Genomic DNA, 18144 nt, shown 5'->3' with positions numbered 1-18144 from the left:
ATTCGACCTCGAGACACAAAAGGTCACTACCAAAGATACCTTACAAGCAGAACTTATTGCAGAAGGAGGAAAGAATCGAGGCAACTACAGAAGCACCATACTGTCCCCCGAGCTTAAAGCGGCAGCTAAAAGCCTTCGTGAGAACAAGGAGATAGTTGTCAGGAGAGGTGACAAGTCGCCAATATATGTCATTCTTAAAAAAGACGAATATCTTGCGAAAATGAACATCATACTCTCTGACCAAACTAAGTTCCAAAGGGTAACGAAGGACACTACAGCCGAATTAAAAGCAAAGGTCAACAAACTGATCGAAACTGTGAACGCCAAGAAATCCGGACTCCACCTGCCAAAGATCATTGGGGAATATAAACCTGGATATGCGTATGGAAATGTCAAGACACACAAGCCTGGAAACCCACTTCGGCCAATCATTAGCCAGATACCCACACCCACGTACAGACTGGCGAAGCGACTCAACGGCCTGCTGACTCCTTATGTTCCTTGCGCCTTCAGCCTGAAGTCTCCAAAGGAATTTGTTGACTTACTGTGGGGCACACGGGCCACAGGGATAAGAGCCTCGTTGGACGTAGAATCGCTGTTTACCAACGTACCTGTGGACGAGACAATCGGAATGATAGCCGACAGAGTGTATCGTGATCCAGCCTGTACTCCTCTTGACATACCAGAAAATATTCTGAGGAAACTACTCCAAGCTTGTACTAAAGAGGCACCCTTCTTGAGCCCGGATGGGCACATGTATAAGCAAGTAGATGGGGTCGCCATGGGTTCTCCCCTAGGTGTCCTGTTTGCAAACTTCTACATGGGTATTATCGAGCAAAAAGTCTTAGTCGACATGAACTTGAAACCGGCCATATACTGCAGGTATGTTGACGACATTTTTACACAGGTACCTGATGTCAGACATCTGCAGGAGCTGAAGGAGGCATTTGAGCAGAGTTCCGTGCTGCGTTTCACTTACGAGATGGAAAAGGATGGGAAGCTGCCCTTTCTAGATGTAACAGTCATGGAAAAGGGCGGAGGTTTCCACACTGCAGACTACACTAAGGAAACAAACATAGGAATGTGCCTAAATGCCAACAGCGACTGCCCAGACAGGTACAAGAGGAGTGTTGTTAACGCATATGTCGACCGTGCTCTCAGCCACAGCTCAGAATGGAAGCAAGTCGACGAAGAACTCTGTAGGGTAAGGCAGGTCCTAGTCAATAACGGCTTCTCCAATGGTTTCGTCGAAGACATCATAAGAAGGAAAGTGAAAAGCCATGCAACCTCTGAAGAGACAACTAACACAACACCTATACCCCCTATTAGACTATTTTACAGGAACTTCTTTTCCACAGCTGATAAAACGGAGGAAAGGGTCCTGAAAGATATTGTTAAAAGAAACGTTATCCCTACAGACAAAAATCAGAGGATACAACTGACGATTTACTATAAAACCAGAAAAACGGCCAGCCTACTCATGAGAAACTCTCCAGACACAAAACAGAACACTTTAAAAGAGACTAACGTCGTCTATGCCTTCAAATGCCCTCTTGGGGACTGTAAGCTCCAAAAAAAACAGTATAGAGGCAAGACAACAACATCTCTTTCTAGGCGTTTAACGATGCATAAGCAACAGGGCTCCATTAAGGAACATATAATCTCTTCCCACAACCAAACCATCGCCAGAGAAATCCTAGTAAACAACACAGAAATCATCGATAGATACAGCGATAGCAGGCGGCTTGACGTTTGCGAGGCACTACACATCAAGAAGTCAACACCAGCAATCAACAGCCAATTATTGCACAACTATATTCTACCCTCTTCAAGACTCCGCTCCAATATAGAAGCATCAAGAAATATGGACCAATAGGCTTTCTACAAACACTTCTATTCAATATCCATTGTTTCGTGTTCTGTCTTGTGTTGATGAAATTATTACCCTATTAATACCACTTCTTGTTCTGTCTTGTGTTGATGAAATTAATACCCTATTAATGCCACATCTTGTTCTGTCTTGTGTTAATGCCACATCACTCCTTCCACCTCACTCAAATGTAGATATAAAATCGGAGATGCGTAAGTTCTATTCAGTTGTGTATTTGTGAACTAAAGTCTTTGGAAATGTAATAAGTTTTACGAAACGCGCTCGTGTCGCGTCGGACTAGAAATAAAAATGAATTTTGGAGAATTGATTTTTGATTTACCTCCAACAGTGAAAAGAAATGTACGAAAGATTGAGAAAATTCGTGTTAGAATTATTAATCTTACTTTTTCGGTCATATTTAATAATGTATGTCTACAGGAAAGACTGCTACCAAAATATACTAATATATATATATATATATATATATATATATATATATATATATATATATATATATATATATATATATATATATATATATATATATATATACTATAGGGGTACCGGGCGTTGCACGGGTCTCTCTGTCTTCCATTATTCCATTTATCTATCCCTTCATCTATCTGTCTGTATATATGTCCATCTATCGATCTTTCTATCTATCTATCTATATGTGTCCGTTTAACTGTCCATCCATATATCAATTTACATATCCCAACAGGGACAACACATCAACACAGGGACAACACATCACCACAGGGACAACACGTCACCACAGGGACAACACGTCACCACAGGGACAACACATCACCACAGGGACAACACGTCACCACAGGGACAACACATCAACACAGGGACAACACATCACCACAGGGACAACACATCACCACAGGGACAACACATCAACACAGGGACAACACGTCACCACAGGGACAACACGTCACCACAGGGACAACACATCACCACAGGGACAACACGTCACCACAGGGACAACACATCACCACAGGGACAACACATCACCACAGGGACAACACATCACCACAGGGACAACACATCACCACAGGGACAACACATCACCACAGGGACAACACATCACCACAGGGACAACACATCACCACAGGGACAACACGTCACCACAGGGACAACACGTCACCACAGGGACAACACGTCACCACAGGGGCAACACATCAACACAGGGACAACACATCAACACAGGGACAACACATCACCACAGGGACAACACATCACCACAGGGACAACACATCATCACAGGGACAACACATCACCACAGGGACAACACATCATCACAGGGACAACACATCAACACAGGGACAACACATCATCACAGGGACAACACATCACCACAGGGACAACACATCACCACAGGGACAACACATCAACACAGGGACAACACATCATCACAGGGACAACACATCACCACAGGGACAACACATCACCACAGGGGCAACACATCATCACAGGGACAACACATCACCACAGGGACAACACATCATCACAGGGACAACACATCAACACAGGGACAACACATCATCACAGGGACAACACATCACCACAGGGACAACACATCACCACAGGGACAACACATCAACACAGGGACAACACATCATCACAGGGACAACACATCAACACAGGGACAACACATCATCACAGGGACAACACGTCACCACAGGGACAACACATCACCACAGGGACAACACATCATCACAGGGACAACTCATCAACACAGGGACAACACATCAACACAGGGACAACACATCAACACAGGGACAACACAGGGACAACACATCAACACAGGGACAACACATCACACAGGGACAACACGTCTCCACAGGGACAACACATCACCACAGGGACAACACAGGGGCAACACATCAACACAGGGACAACACATCAACACAGGGACAACACATCAACACAGGGACAACACATCAACACAGGGACAACACATCAACACAGGGACAACACATCAACACAGGGACAACACATCAACACAGGGACAACACATCAACACAGGGACAACACATCAACACAGGGACAACACATCAACACAGGGACAACACATCAACACAGGGACAACACAGGGACAACACATCAACACAGGGACAACACATCAACACAGGGACAACACATCAACACAGGGACAACACAGGGACAACACATCAACACAGGGACAACACATCAACACATTGACAACACATCACACAGGGACAACACGTCTCCACAGGGGCAACACATCAACACAGGGACAACACATCAACACAGGGACAACACATCAACACAGGGACAACACATCACACAGGGACAACACGTCTCCACAGGGGCAACACATCAACACAGGGACAACACATCAACACAGGGACAACACATCACACAGGGACAACACGTCTCCACAGGGGCAACACATCAACACAGGGACAACACAGGGACAAGACATCAACACAAGGGGTAGAGAGACCCACCATCAGGGGTGCGGGCAGCGTACAGGTTGGCTCCGCGCTCCACCAGTATCTGCATCACCCTCAGGTTGCTGTGTCTGGCACACCAGTGGAGTGGGGTCTCTCCTGTGTGAAGGGTGAGCGGTTAGTGTGATGATACAGCTGGTAGGGTGAGCGGTTAGTGTGATGATACAGCTGGTAGGGTGAGCGGTTAGTGTGATGATACAGCGAGTACGGTGAGTGGTTAGTGTGATGATACAGCGAGTAGGGTGAGCGGTTAGTGTGATGATACAGCGAGTACGGTGAGTGGTTAGTGTGATGATACAGCTGGTAGGGTGAGCGGTTAGTGTGATGATACAGTGGGTAGGGTGAGTGGTTAGTGTGATGATACAGCTGGTAGGGTGAGCGGTTAGTGTGATGATACAGTGGGTAGGGTGAGTGGTTAGTGTGATGATACAGTGGGTAGGGTGAGTGGTTAGTGTGATGATACAGTGGGTAGGGTGAGTGGTTAGTGTGATGATACAGCTGGTAGGGTGAGCGGTTAGTGTGATGATACAGTGGGTAGGGTGAGTGGTTAGTGTGATGATACAGTGGGTAGGGTGAGTGGTTAGTGTGATGATACAGTGGGTAGGGTGAGCGGTTAGTGTGATGATAGAGCGAGTACGGTGAGTGGTTAGTGTGATGATACAACTGGTAGGGTGAGCGGTTAGTGTGATGATACAGCTGGTAGGGTGAGCGGTTAGTGTGATGATACAGCGAGTACGGTGAGTGGTTAGTGTGATGATACAGCTGGTAGGGTGAGCGGTTAGTGTGATGATACAGTGGGTAGGGTGAGTGGTTAGTGTGATGATACAGCTGGTAGGGTGAGCGGTTAGTGTGATGATACAGTGGGTAGGGTGAGTGGTTAGTGTCATGATACAGCTGGTAGGGTGAGCGGTTAGTGTGATGATACAGTGGGTAGGGTGAGTGGTTAGTGTGATGATACAGTGGGTAGGGTGAGTGGTTAGTGTGATGATACAGTGGGTAGGGTGAGTGGTTAGTGTGATGATACAGCTGGTAGGGTGAGCGGTTAGTGTGATGATACAGCTGGTAGGGTGAGCGGTTAGTGTGATGATACAGCGAGTACGGTGAGTGGTTAGTGTGATGATACAGCGAGTAGGGTGAGCGGTTAGTGTGATGATACAGCGAGTACGGTAAGTGGTTAGTGTGATGATACAGCTGGTAGGGTGAGCGGTTAATGTGATGATACAGTGGGTAGGGTGAGTGGTTAGTGTGATGATACAGCTGGTAGGGTGAGCGGTTAGTGTGATGATACAGTGGGTAGGGTGAGTGGTTAGTGTGATGATACAGTGGGTAGGGTGAGTGGTTAGTGTGATGATACAGTGGGTAGGGTGAGTGGTTAGTGTGATGATACAGCTGGTAGGGTGAGCGGTTAGTGTGATGATACAGTGGGTAGGGTGAGTGGTTAGTGTGATGATACAGTGGGTAGGGTGAGTGGTTAGTGTGATGATACAGTGGGTAGGGTGAGCGGTTAGTGTGATGATAGAGCGAGTACGGTGAGTGGTTAGTGTGATGATACAACTGGTAGGGTGAGCGGTTAGTGTGATGATACAGCTGGTAGGGTGAGCGGTTAGTGTGATGATACAGCGAGTACGGTGAGTGGTTAGTGTGATGATACAGCTGGTAGGGTGAGCGGTTAGTGTGATGATACAGTGGGTAGGGTGAGTGGTTAGTGTGATGATACAGCTGGTAGGGTGAGCGGTTAGTGTGATGATACAGTGGGTAGGGTGAGTGGTTAGTGTGATGATACAGTGGGTAGGGTGAGTAGTTAGTGTGATGATACAGCTGGTAGGGTGAGCGGTTAGTGTGATGATACAGTGGGTAGGGTGAGTGGTTAGTGTGATGATACAGTGGGTAGGGTGAGTGGTTAGTGTGATGATACAGCGAGTACGGTGAGTGGTTAGTGTGATGATACAGCTGGTAGGGTGAGCGGTTAGTGTGATGATACAGTGGGTAGGGTGAGTGGTTAGTGTGATGATACAGTGGGTAGGGTGAGTGGTTAGTGTGATGATACAGTGGGTAGGGTGAGTGGTTAGTGTGATGATACAGCTGGTAGGGTGAGCGGTTAGTGTGATGATACAGTGGGTAGGGTGAGTGGTTAGTGTGATGATACAGTGGGTAGGGTGAGTGGTTAGTGTGATGATACGGTGGGTAGGGTGAGCGGTTAGTGTGATGATACAGCGAGTACGGTGAGTGGTTAGTGTGATGATACAGCTGGTAGGGTGAGCGGTTAGTGTGATGATACAGCTGGTAGGGTGAGCGGTTAGTGTGATGATACAGCGAGTACGGTGAGTGGTTAGTGTGATGATACAGCTGGTAGGGTGAGCGGTTAGTGTGATGATACAGTGGGTAGGGTGAGTGGTTAGTGTGATGATACAGCTGGTAGGGTGAGCGGTTAGTGTGATGATACAGTGGGTAGGGTGAGTGGTTAGTGTGATGATACAGCTGGTAGGGTGAGCGGTTAGTGTGATGATACAGTGGGTAGGGTGAGTGGTTAGTGTGATGATACAGTGGGTAGGGTGAGTGGTTAGTGTGATGATACAGCTGGTAGGGTGAGCGGTTAGTGTGATGATACAGTGGGTAGGGTGAGTGGTTAGTGTGATGATACAGTGGGTAGGGTGAGTGGTTAGTGTGATGATACAGCGAGTACGGTGAGTGGTTAGTGTGATGATACAGCTGGTAGGGTGAGCGGTTAGTGTGATGATACAGTGGGTAGGGTGAGTGGTTAGTGTGATGATACAGTGGGTAGGGTGAGTGGTTAGTGTGATGATACAGTGGGTAGGGTGAGTGGTTAGTGTGATGATACAGCTGGTAGGGTGAGCGGTTAGTGTGATGATACAGCTGGTAGGGTGAGCGGTTAGTGTGATGATACAGCGAGTACGGTGAGTGGTTAGTGTGATGATACAGCGAGTAGGGTGAGCGGTTAGTGTGATGATACAGCGAGTACGGTAAGTGGTTAGTGTGATGATACAGCTGGTAGGGTGAGCGGTTAGTGTGATGATACAGTGGGTAGGGTGAGTGGTTAGTGTGATGATACAGCTGGTAGGGTGAGCGGTTAGTGTGATGATACAGTGGGTAGGGTGAGTGGTTAGTGTGATGATACAGTGGGTAGGGTGAGTGGTTAGTGTGATGATACAGTGGGTAGGGTGAGTGGTTAGTGTGATGATACAGCTGGTAGGGTGAGCGGTTAGTGTGATGATACAGTGGGTAGGGTGAGTGGTTAGTGTGATGATACAGTGGGTAGGGTGAGTGGTTAGTGTGATGATACAGTGGGTAGGGTGAGCGGTTAGTGTGATGATAGAGCGAGTACGGTGAGTGGTTAGTGTGATGATACAACTGGTAGGGTGAGCGGTTAGTGTGATGATACAGCTGGTAGGGTGAGCGGTTAGTGTGATGATACAGCGAGTACGGTGAGTGGTTAGTGTGATGATACAGCTGGTAGGGTGAGCGGTTAGTGTGATGATACAGTGGGTAGGGTGAGTGGTTAGTGTGATGATACAGCTGGTAGGGTGAGCGGTTAGTGTGATGATACAGTGGGTAGGGTGAGTGGTTAGTGTGATGATACAGTGGGTAGGGTGAGTGGTTAGTGTGATGATACAGCTGGTAGGGTGAGCGGTTAGTGTGATGATACAGTGGGTAGGGTGAGTGGTTAGTGTGATGATACAGTGGGTAGGGTGAGTGGTTAGTGTGATGATACAGCGAGTACGGTGAGTGGTTAGTGTGATGATACAGCTGGTAGGGTGAGCGGTTAGTGTGATGATACAGTGGGTAGGGTGAGTGGTTAGTGTGATGATACAGTGGGTAGGGTGAGTGGTTAGTGTGATGATACAGTGGGTAGGGTGAGTGGTTAGTGTGATGATACAGCTGGTAGGGTGAGCGGTTAGTGTGATGATACAGTGGGTAGGGTGAGTGGTTAGTGTGATGATACAGTGGGTAGGGTGAGTGGTTAGTGTGATGATACAGTGGGTAGGGTGAGCGGTTAGTGTGATGATACAGCGAGTACGGTGAGTGGTTAGTGTGATGATACAGCTGGTAGGGTGAGCGGTTAGTGTGATGATACAGCTGGTAGGGTGAGCGGTTAGTGTGATGATACAGCGAGTACGGTGAGTGGTTAGTGTGATGATACAGCTGGTAGGGTGAGCGGTTAGTGTGATGATACAGTGGGTAGGGTGAGTGGTTAGTGTGATGATACAGCTGGTAGGGTGAGCGGTTAGTGTGATGATACAGTGGGTAGGGTGAGCGGTTAGTGTGATGATACAGTGGGTAGGGTGAGTGGTTAGTGTGATGATACAGTCGGTAGGGTGAGCGGTTAGTGTGATGATACAGCGAGTACGGTGAGTGGTTAGTGTGATGATACAGCTGGTAGGGTGAGCGGTTAGTGTGATGATACAGTGGGTAGGGTGAGTGGTTAGTGTGATGATACAGCGAGTACGGTGAGTGGTTAGTGTGATGATACAGCGAGTACGGTGAGTGGTTAGTGTGATGATACAGCTGGTAAAGTGAGTGGTTAGTGTGATGATACAGTGGGTAGGGTGAGTGGTTAGTGTGATGATACAGCTGGTAGGGTGAGCGGTTAGTGTGATGATACAGTGGGTAGGGTGAGTGGTTAGTGTGATGATACAGCTGGTAGGGTGAGAAGAGTCAGACTGAAGAGTCAGCCGGGGGGGGAGGGGGGACACACAATACTGAAGTCAGCCGGGGCACACACAAGACTGAAGAGTCAGCCGGGGCACACACAAGACTGAATAGTCAGCTGGGGGGACACACAAGACTGAAGAATCAGGCAGGGGACACACACAAGACTGAAGAGTCAGCCGGGGGACACACACAAGGCTGAAGAGTCAGCCGGGGGACACACACAAGGCTTAAGAGTCAGCCGGGGGACACAAGACTGAAGAGTCAGCCGGGGGGGACACACAAGACTGAAGAGTCAGCCGGGGGACACACAAGACTGAAGAGTCAGCCGGGGTGACACACAAGACTGAAGAGTCAGCCGGGGGGACACACAAGACTGAAGAGTCAGCCGGGGGGACACACAAGACTGAAGAGTCAGCTGGGGGGACACACAAGACTGATGAGTCAGCCAGGGGACACACACAAGACTGAAGAGTCAGCAGGGGGACACACACAAGACTGAAGAGTCAGCAGGGGGACACACAAGACTGAAGAGTCAGCCGGGGGGACACACAAGACTGAAGAGTCAGCCGGGGGGACACACAAGACTGAAGAGTCAGCCGGGGGGGGGGACACACAAGACTGAAGAGTCAGCCAGAGGGACACACAAGACTGAAGAGTCAGCCGGGGGGACACACAAGACTGAAGAGTCAGCCGGGGACACACACAAGACTGAAGAGTCAGCCAGGGGACACAAGACTGAAGAGTCAGCCGGGGGGACACACAAGACTGAAGAGTCAGCCGGGGACACACACAAGACTGAAGAGTCAGCCGGGGACACACACAAGACTGAAGAGTCAGCCAGGGGACACAAGACTGAAGAGTCAGCTGGGGGACACAAGACTGAAGAGTCAGCCGGGGACACACACAAGACTGAAGAGTCAGCCAGGGGACACAAGACTGAAGAGTCAGCTGGGGGACACAAGACTGAAGAGTCAGCCGGGGACACACACAAGACTGAAGAGTCAGCCGGGGACACACACAAGACTGAAGAGTCAGCCAGGGGACACAAGACTGAAGAGTCAGCCGGGGACACACACAAGACTGAAGAGTCAGCCAGGGGACACAAGACTGAAGAGTCAGCCGGGGGGACACACAAGACTGAAGAGTCAGCCGGGGACACACACAAGACTGAAGAGTCAGCCAGGGGACACAAGACTGAAGAGTCAGCCGGGGGGACACACAAGACTGAAGAGTCAGCCGGGGACACACACAAGACTGAAGAGTCAGCCAGGGGACACAAGACTGAAGAGTCGGCTGGGGGACACAAGACTGAAGAGTCAGCCAGGGACACACACACACGACTGAAGAGTCAGCCGGGGACACACACAAGACTGAAGAGTCAGCCAGGGGACACAAGACTGAAGAGTCAGCTGGGGGACACAAGACTGAAGAGTCAGCCGGGGACACACACAAGACTGAAGAGTCAGCCGGGGACACACACAAGACTGAAGAGTCAGCCAGGGGACACAAGACTGAAGAGTCAGCTGGGGGACACAAGACTGAAGAGTCAGCTGGGGACACACACAAGACTGAAGAGTCAGCCGGGGACACACACACGACTGAAGAGTCAGCCGGGGGGGGACACATACAAGACTGAAGAGTCAGACGGGTGACATACACAAGACTGAAGAGTCAGCCGGGAGTAGATTAGAATGCGCCTCTGTGTGCCACCTATGTATGGAGATCAGATAAGAAATCAGAAGCGGGGAGCCACATAGTGCCACTCCATATTAGGTCACCCAAGGTGTGAGTGGTAGCAGTCGAAAAAACAGTGAAGATAGGTATCTATTATGTGCCACTATGATCATGTTCATTTACAGTAAAGTAGCTGCCTATGAAGGGTAATCAGATAAGAAAATCAGAGGCGGGGTGCCACTTAGAGCCACCCCATATTAGGTCGCCCAAGGTGTGGGGCAGCAACAATCGTAAAATAGTGAAGATAGGTATCTATTATGTGTCGCTATGTTCATGTTCATGTTCATTTATACAGAAAAGTATGACAGTATATTTGTATAATAAACACTCAGGTGAGCGGTAGTTACCCCCCCCCCACCCCCCCCCCCCCACCTCCCCCTATGGGACAGGTGTAAAAACAGGATCCTCGCAGTAGGGGCGGTCCCCCCTCACCAGCCCTCCTCATACTTGATGACCTTGAGTGTACCGTAAGAGGGACCAGCCTCCCTTAGTTGTTTTTAAGTTGGATATATTTTAAGCCTCTATACTTAAAGAAGGAGAAAAAGAAATAATCCTGATGATTTATAGATTATATTATCAAAGTACATAGGGTTAAACATAGTCGTATTGTAGGTCATCTCCACCCACATAATATTTATTAACAAGACCTCTCCTTCTCGCCCACAAGTCCGTTGTGGGGTCTTCCTCCCCCTCCTCCTCCTCCTCCTGGGACGAAGATGATGACTCATCATCTCCCAGAGAGTGAATGGGATGTAGTGCGCCTCCCTCAGGTGACTGACTGCTGACGTCATAGGGTTCACTCTCGCTGGTGGGGTGTTGTCCTTCCTCTCCTTGTGGTTCAATGACGTCACCACCTTCACTCTCGGTGGACATTCCTTGGACTGAGGTGTTGGGGTGGGGCTCGGATGGTATGTCTGGGTGACCATACGCTAGGCTAGTGTATTTATTTAGGTAAAAGCGCTTATCATCAAATGCACTTAAACCCCTCTTAGTATTGAATGTGGTTGCCATCTGCCCCCCTATGTTTCTTATTTGTGAGTAATTAAAAGTATTTACTACACCATTACTGTGAAGGGTCTCTTTAAAGTGGTTATGTGTTAAAGATCTTTGCACAGCTCGGGGGAATACCCTTAGCGGTGATGGAATTTTTATTGTCAAGCAAAAGCACACTATACATTTTGGGCTTGAGTGCCACAACTTCAAGGATGTGTTTATCTGACACCTCTGACTTTAACAGCCCTAAAACACCCTTTTTAGAAGGATCATACAAGGGGTGAGTTTCAGGAAAATTACTCGTATCCATCCACAAACTAAGGGGTTCTTTCCCCATCTCATTAAAGACATCTTCAGCTAGTAAGGTGAAAATGAAACTGTCTGTATCACTATACACCAGTTGTACCCTATCTGAATAGTGGTTCTTAAGTACCCTGTACCAAAAATGGTACAAGCTGTATTTTGCTAGCTCAAGAATCTGGAACCCAATGTAATTAGGATGAGTAATTTTAATGAATGGTCTGGAACTGACAGACAATAATTTATTGTCGCCTAAATGCACCATTCGTTTAAAGCGGGGATTCTTCACCTCTCGTAAAAAGGCCCTAGCTGAAGTCACTAGTTTGGTGTCAATGGCATAACGAGCTGGATTCAGTAGCGTTTTACCAAAACCCGCCTGCTACCAATTTCTTCCCCACAGTCTTAAGAGCATCAATACCGTGAGTTCTCAGAGCGCTCTTTACATCCCGTCTACCACTGGTTAAATCACCAAGAACATTTTTCCCAAAATCGATAGCAGTCGGCGTTACAGTTTTCATGAAAAATGGTATGGCTCGTCGAGCCAAGCCGGCTAAGGTCCCAAAAAAACCACCACCAGATCTGAGATAAGGCGCTTGGAATGTGCGTATGTCATTCATCGCTCCCCCCCTCACCCCGTATCTCCCAGAGAGGGGGGAGAAGATCTCCCCATACTCCTTCTGGGAGGGTGTGTGGAAAGGTACTCGCATCCCGACTCCTCTGCTTATAATAACCGATGATGTGGGTAAACACTTCTATATATATATATATATATATATATATATATATATATATATATATTTATATTTATATAGATTATATTGTTATACCTTAGGGCGGAGGTGTAAGACTACCGTAACCGACCTCCCATCTTCAAAACTAACCTTTCGCCCAAACTGATCTGTTATCTTAATGCTCACCTTCTCCAACGTGTTAGTATTTAATGTCTTGTACACTAGGGGATGAGCCCCTCTAGAATAAGAGTCATGATAATTGATTGCATCTAAGATATTTACAATTTGTCCCCCGTAACGATCCGGCTCGATGACGTCACTATAAATGAGTAAATAGTCACAACCTCCGTCATTGTCTGGGGGGAATGAGGCCACGATCTTTGAGGCTGCTGTAATGTCATCTGATTTTGCCTGATAAATGGTGTATTTGCGACTGCTGTCAAAACCAAGTACATTAGCTATTCTGTGTTTAAATTGAAGACTAAGAGAATATAAGGAACCAGTGCCTTCATTGTTAAGTGTAGAGGAAAGTAACACGCGCTCTAAGGATTGATCATAGGTGAGGATTGGTTCTCTTTCTGAGAAGTATATTTTGAAATCACCTCGGAAGCTAAGCTTCATGTCGGTGATTATTTGTCGGCTAAGCTCACTCGTGATGAATGTGATGTTTCTGGATAATATGTTGGTTTTGGGGGTGTAGGTGTAGATGAGATGTTCTGGGCTTTTAGAAAGAGTTCCTCGCTTAAAAGTAGCATAGACGTCTATACCAGACTCCCCCTCATCCTTGATGATAGCGTTAATTCGTCTGGGTAGGAGTATGTTGACTAAGGCCACTTCATGTTTAATGGAAGGGTTTAAATGTAGAGTGGGGATGGTGTTTGTAAATGCTGAACTTGTGTTGTTGTATATATCTTCTTGGTCGAGGCTAGTGAGGTATATGTAGTGTTCCTCGTCCATTGTTAAGTTATGTACTGACTGGGGTGGGAATAAAACATCATTACTTATATTTTATTTTATTAATCTACTAAGGAAATATTACTTTTAAAAGAACTACAACAGGGGGGGACTACATTTTGTTCCCCCATAACAAATTACATATAAAGAGCAGCAGCTGTTGGTACTGCTGTCGTCCGCTGCTGCCGCTGCCGCTGCTGCTGGGGGAGCTGTTGGTACCACTGACGCCGCTGCCACCGCTGACGGCACTGCTGCTGCTGCTGCTGCTACCACCGCTGGAACCGTTGTAGTTGGTGGTACTGCTGGCGCTACCGTTACCGCTGCCGGCGATGATGGTACTGTTGCTGCCGCTGTCACCGCCGGAACTGCTGTAGTTGGTGGTACCGTTGCCGCTACCACTACCGCTGACAACACTGTCACCATCGTCGGTGGACCTGCTACTGCTACCACCACCGAAGCTGTTGTAGATGGAGGTACTGCTGTTGCTGCTGCTGCTGCTGCTGCTGCTGTTACTGACTGTGGTGGTGCTGGCACGTCTTCTTTGAGCGTTGATGGTTACAGCTTTCGTTGTTTTTTCGGTGATGAGGATAACAGGAATATTTCCTGTGACTCTCCATCGAGGATGGAGTCAATACGATGATTTGAGAGGGGGTCGAAGTCAATAGTGGTTTCGATCCGTCGTTTGGCCGTGCCAGATGTTGTGGGTGGGGGTGGAGCAGCGCTGGAGGTGGATGAGTACTCTTGTAGGTGTCTCTTCTTCCTGGGGGTGGCTGGTGGTGCTGGTGGTGTAGAACGAGAAGAGCTTCCTGGGGTGGTGGCACCCTCCCCCACCACTGCATCTAGGGTGATAGTTTTACTATCACCCTCTCCCCTGGGATCATCATTCGGGAGGGGTACCATCGATGGGGTGACGGTAGAGGGACGTTTGAGGATTACCAACTCCTTGTTATGCTTGGCCAGCTCAGCGTTGAGCGAAATGAGCATGGGCCCGACGTCCTTGTGCCAGTTGTCCATGCCATCACGGGAGGCCCCCAGCCCATGGGGCACCACCAGCCGAAACATGGTTGGAGTTCTTACCATGAGATTGCCAACCTTTGTTAGGGCTGTTTTCAGCCAAAACAGTCTATTCTTGGCAGTATCCAGGGTGACATTGGTGATGTAGTGGATGTCGGAGGAAGACTGCACTTGCTCCTGAGCTATAGGGTTGGACTCGAAGGGTGCTCCTGCACCGAAAGCGGAAATTAGCGCCACGATGGTGGGGCGGAAGAACAAGACTGGCTCTTCGACAATGTCTTGACCGTCGGAGGGTAGGGGAGCTATCTTCACCTCGATGTCACCCGGGGTAGACCGGTAACGTATTGTGGCCCTGTTGACACGAGTCAGTCCTTCACGTTCCACACGGGCATAGTTGTAACATTTCCAAATTACACTTGCCAGTCCATAGGGACGCACAACAGCAGCCGGGAGGTCATACACGATGACATCACCAACCCCAAAGGCGTGGGTGTCGGTGATGTCGCTGTCTATTGACTTAATGGACGATAAAGCCATGGCGGAGGGGCGGTTGAGAGGAACGGGGTAGAGTCGTCGTCAACTATGGTGACCGAGGGTGACGGTGGAGGCCTTTAAATACACCTGTGTCCCCCACCTGGAGGGGGGGGGAGGGATGTATGGGGTGTGGCGTAGAGGCTGCCTTCCCTACCTTAAAAGTCCATACACACTCCGTCCAGTCTCGAAGGCTGTAATCTGGTCTCGATGTTGGAAGGTTAATTTTTCCATTTGCCATATCTCCGTCTGGATTTCCTGGGATGAATATTCTTCATAACGTTTCACCGTCTCTCCAAATGACTTAAAAAACCGTTCTGGAGGGGCACTCAACACAAGACGGTCATAACAATCCCACAATGCATATATCAATCTACATTTGTGTTCGACATACTTGTAGTACCGCTGAGTAGCAACCAACTTCTTTAATAAGGGAGATTTGTCTTCTGGGGGTGTAGCTGGGGGAGGAGTGGGTCTAGAAGCTTGCTCCATGGTGGATATGCAACTGAATATGGTGGTCTTTAAGATGGTCTTCATATAGGTCTTCAATACGGCTCCCAATGGGGTCTCCTATGGATACCCCTCCCCCCTTTTAACTGAGATCTAGCGCGATAATTACGTATGAGGGTTGGGTCTATGCCAGCCACCCTCAGTAAAACCCTTACATCTTCCTTGTCACTTGCCCTAAATTGCCCCTTTGTGAAGGCTAGAGTTTTAATTATATCTAAAATATTTAAATTTTGTACAGGCTTTAATAAATTTCCGCGACTATCCCACATCACCTGTTGGCTGTTTTGTCCAAACATGTTCAATAATGCTTTGACATGAGGAATTTCCTCAATTTTAAAATTCACATTTATTAAGTTGTCCAGACTTGGATTTTGGGGTGTGATGGTGGCTTTATGTGGAGTGTGGCCAGCAACAATTACTTGCACTTCGGGCGGGAGGATGGAATGTCCCCTTTTTTTATTTATTTTTTTTTTTAAAAGGCGATGGTCGCGCCGGGCAGCCCGCGTTTTTTTTTTTCTTTTTAAGGGTGGCGGCGGGCGACGGTCGCCGGGGGCCCCAATGTCATTTAAAGGGTGTGTGACCAGCCCCGCCCGTCTGGAGGTGCTACTACGGCAACACCGCCCACAGCCCGTTGTTGTCAGGTGGGAGGAAGGAGTGTCCTCTTCCCCCACCCCCCCATCACCCCTACCAGAGTCGCAGGTGGGTAGGTTACGGGCTCCCCCAATATTATTACTTGGGGTGGATTCGTTTTTTAAAGAGAAGGACATACTTTCACTACCATCACCACCGGGGGAGGGCAGACCCACAGCATTAGGAGGTGATGGTGAGTTCTTGTTTTTATTAAATAAATATTTTTCAGCTATGAATCGTGGTACCAGGCAATATTCTTTCACCATTTTATTCTCTCGTTACTTATTTACGCAATTACCTTATTAGGGAGGAAATTAACGATACAGCCAAAGGTAGCAGAGCTGCTAATATCGCCCCACCACGTCTGGAGGTCAGTATGAGCTTCTTTTTGTATAAGGGAGTTTTCTTACGCGCTACAGATCGTATGTCGTTCTGATATCTCTGTAAGCCATTAATTATCTGAGGTTGAACTGGGATGTTTCGTTTCAGAAAATTGGCAAAAATTTCACAAATTGATTCAATTTCCTGCCGTTTTAAAGCCTTGATTAGTTTATTCCGCTTCTTGGGTGATAAATTGTTTAATAAAAATAACAACTGATGATGTTTCTCTACGAGAGAGTCCTCTTGAACTGTCATTTTTTGTTAAATTTGACGATGTCTTGAGCTTTAATCCAGCTATTGGCAGAATCTGGGTACCCTCTCCACTTGACGAAATATTCTCTGTGTCCTTTCGATGTTTTCCTAGACTGTAATACCGTTACAGGAAAATAGTCTGGAAGGGATGTTGCAATCAATTCCTGCTCATAAAACATGCCACTGATCGTCTCGTTGTTTAAATCTTTGATTTTATATGTCGGGATTGGATGTGTTCTGTCAATATGTGACACTACAAATATTTCTTCTGTATTTTGGTGCCAAAAGCCTTTGTGAAATATATTCCTGCGCTTTGCCAATCGCACATGCTGTCCAAGGTGCAGCCGTGGACTGATGGCAGTTATGGAGGAGTCATTGTTTAAATACATGACCTTAAACTGTCTTCGTATATCTTCAATATTTTGCAACTTATGAATGGCATGAGGAGTATTTTTTAGCATCCTGTGGAAAGTGTGGTTGTACACGTCCACAACTTTAGGGAGGATGTGGGTGTATTTTAATGAATTAGCTTGAGTCATATAATGATACAGTTTATGTTTTAAAGTTCTGATGGCTCGCTCCACTATGCTAGATTTCATTTCCGAAAATACACTATATAATTTAATATTTTTCTTATTAAAATAATTTTGAACTGACTTGTTGTAAAATTCTCTACCTCGGTCAGTGAATATCCGCCTTACACCGAGAAACTGAGGCGTTTCCTCTAATATCTTCTTCAGAGCGACTAACACTTCACTCGAATTTTTTGTTTTTAAAGTTTGAGTCTGCATTAGGCGGGAATAAACATCGATACAAATTAAAATATATTTAACACCATTATTGTATTTTTGTAAACTACAAAAGTCCCCTAGGTCACAGGCAATTATGGTACGAGGTTTAGGGGCTAATATTTTCCGTCGGGGGAACCTAACTAAATTTCCTCTATGTAATGTGTAAGATCGCTCCCCATGGAGAAATTCCTTCACATCTGCAACACTAATGTTGGGGTCTTTAAGTCTGGCAGCCTTATACAATTTTTGAATTGACCCTGTGAAACCACCTGGGCTAGAAATGTCATTATAGATACTGG

At 47.3% G+C, this 18144-nt stretch overlaps 1 protein-coding gene across 2 annotated transcripts in view; it reads right to left on the bottom strand.

The window, feature by feature from the left end:
- Positions 1-18144, bottom strand: part of LOC123751082 (ankyrin homolog) — a 138078-nt gene that overhangs the window by 87564 nt on the left and 32370 nt on the right. Inside the window, exon 5 of one of the 2 annotated variants that reach the window (XM_069333148.1) lies at positions 4351-4452. The exons of the other annotated variant lie outside the window; for it this stretch is intronic. Within the exon in view, the coding sequence (XP_069189249.1) occupies positions 4351-4452 (102 nt within the window). The remainder of the gene's footprint in view (positions 1-4350; positions 4453-18144) is intronic. 2 annotated transcript variants of the gene reach the window in all.

This window comes from Procambarus clarkii, chromosome 4 (assembly GCF_040958095.1).
Source record: "Procambarus clarkii isolate CNS0578487 chromosome 4, FALCON_Pclarkii_2.0, whole genome shotgun sequence".
NCBI classification, from domain to species: domain Eukaryota; kingdom Metazoa; phylum Arthropoda; class Malacostraca; order Decapoda; family Cambaridae; genus Procambarus; species Procambarus clarkii.
This window is presented reverse-complemented; position numbering and strand designations above follow the sequence as displayed.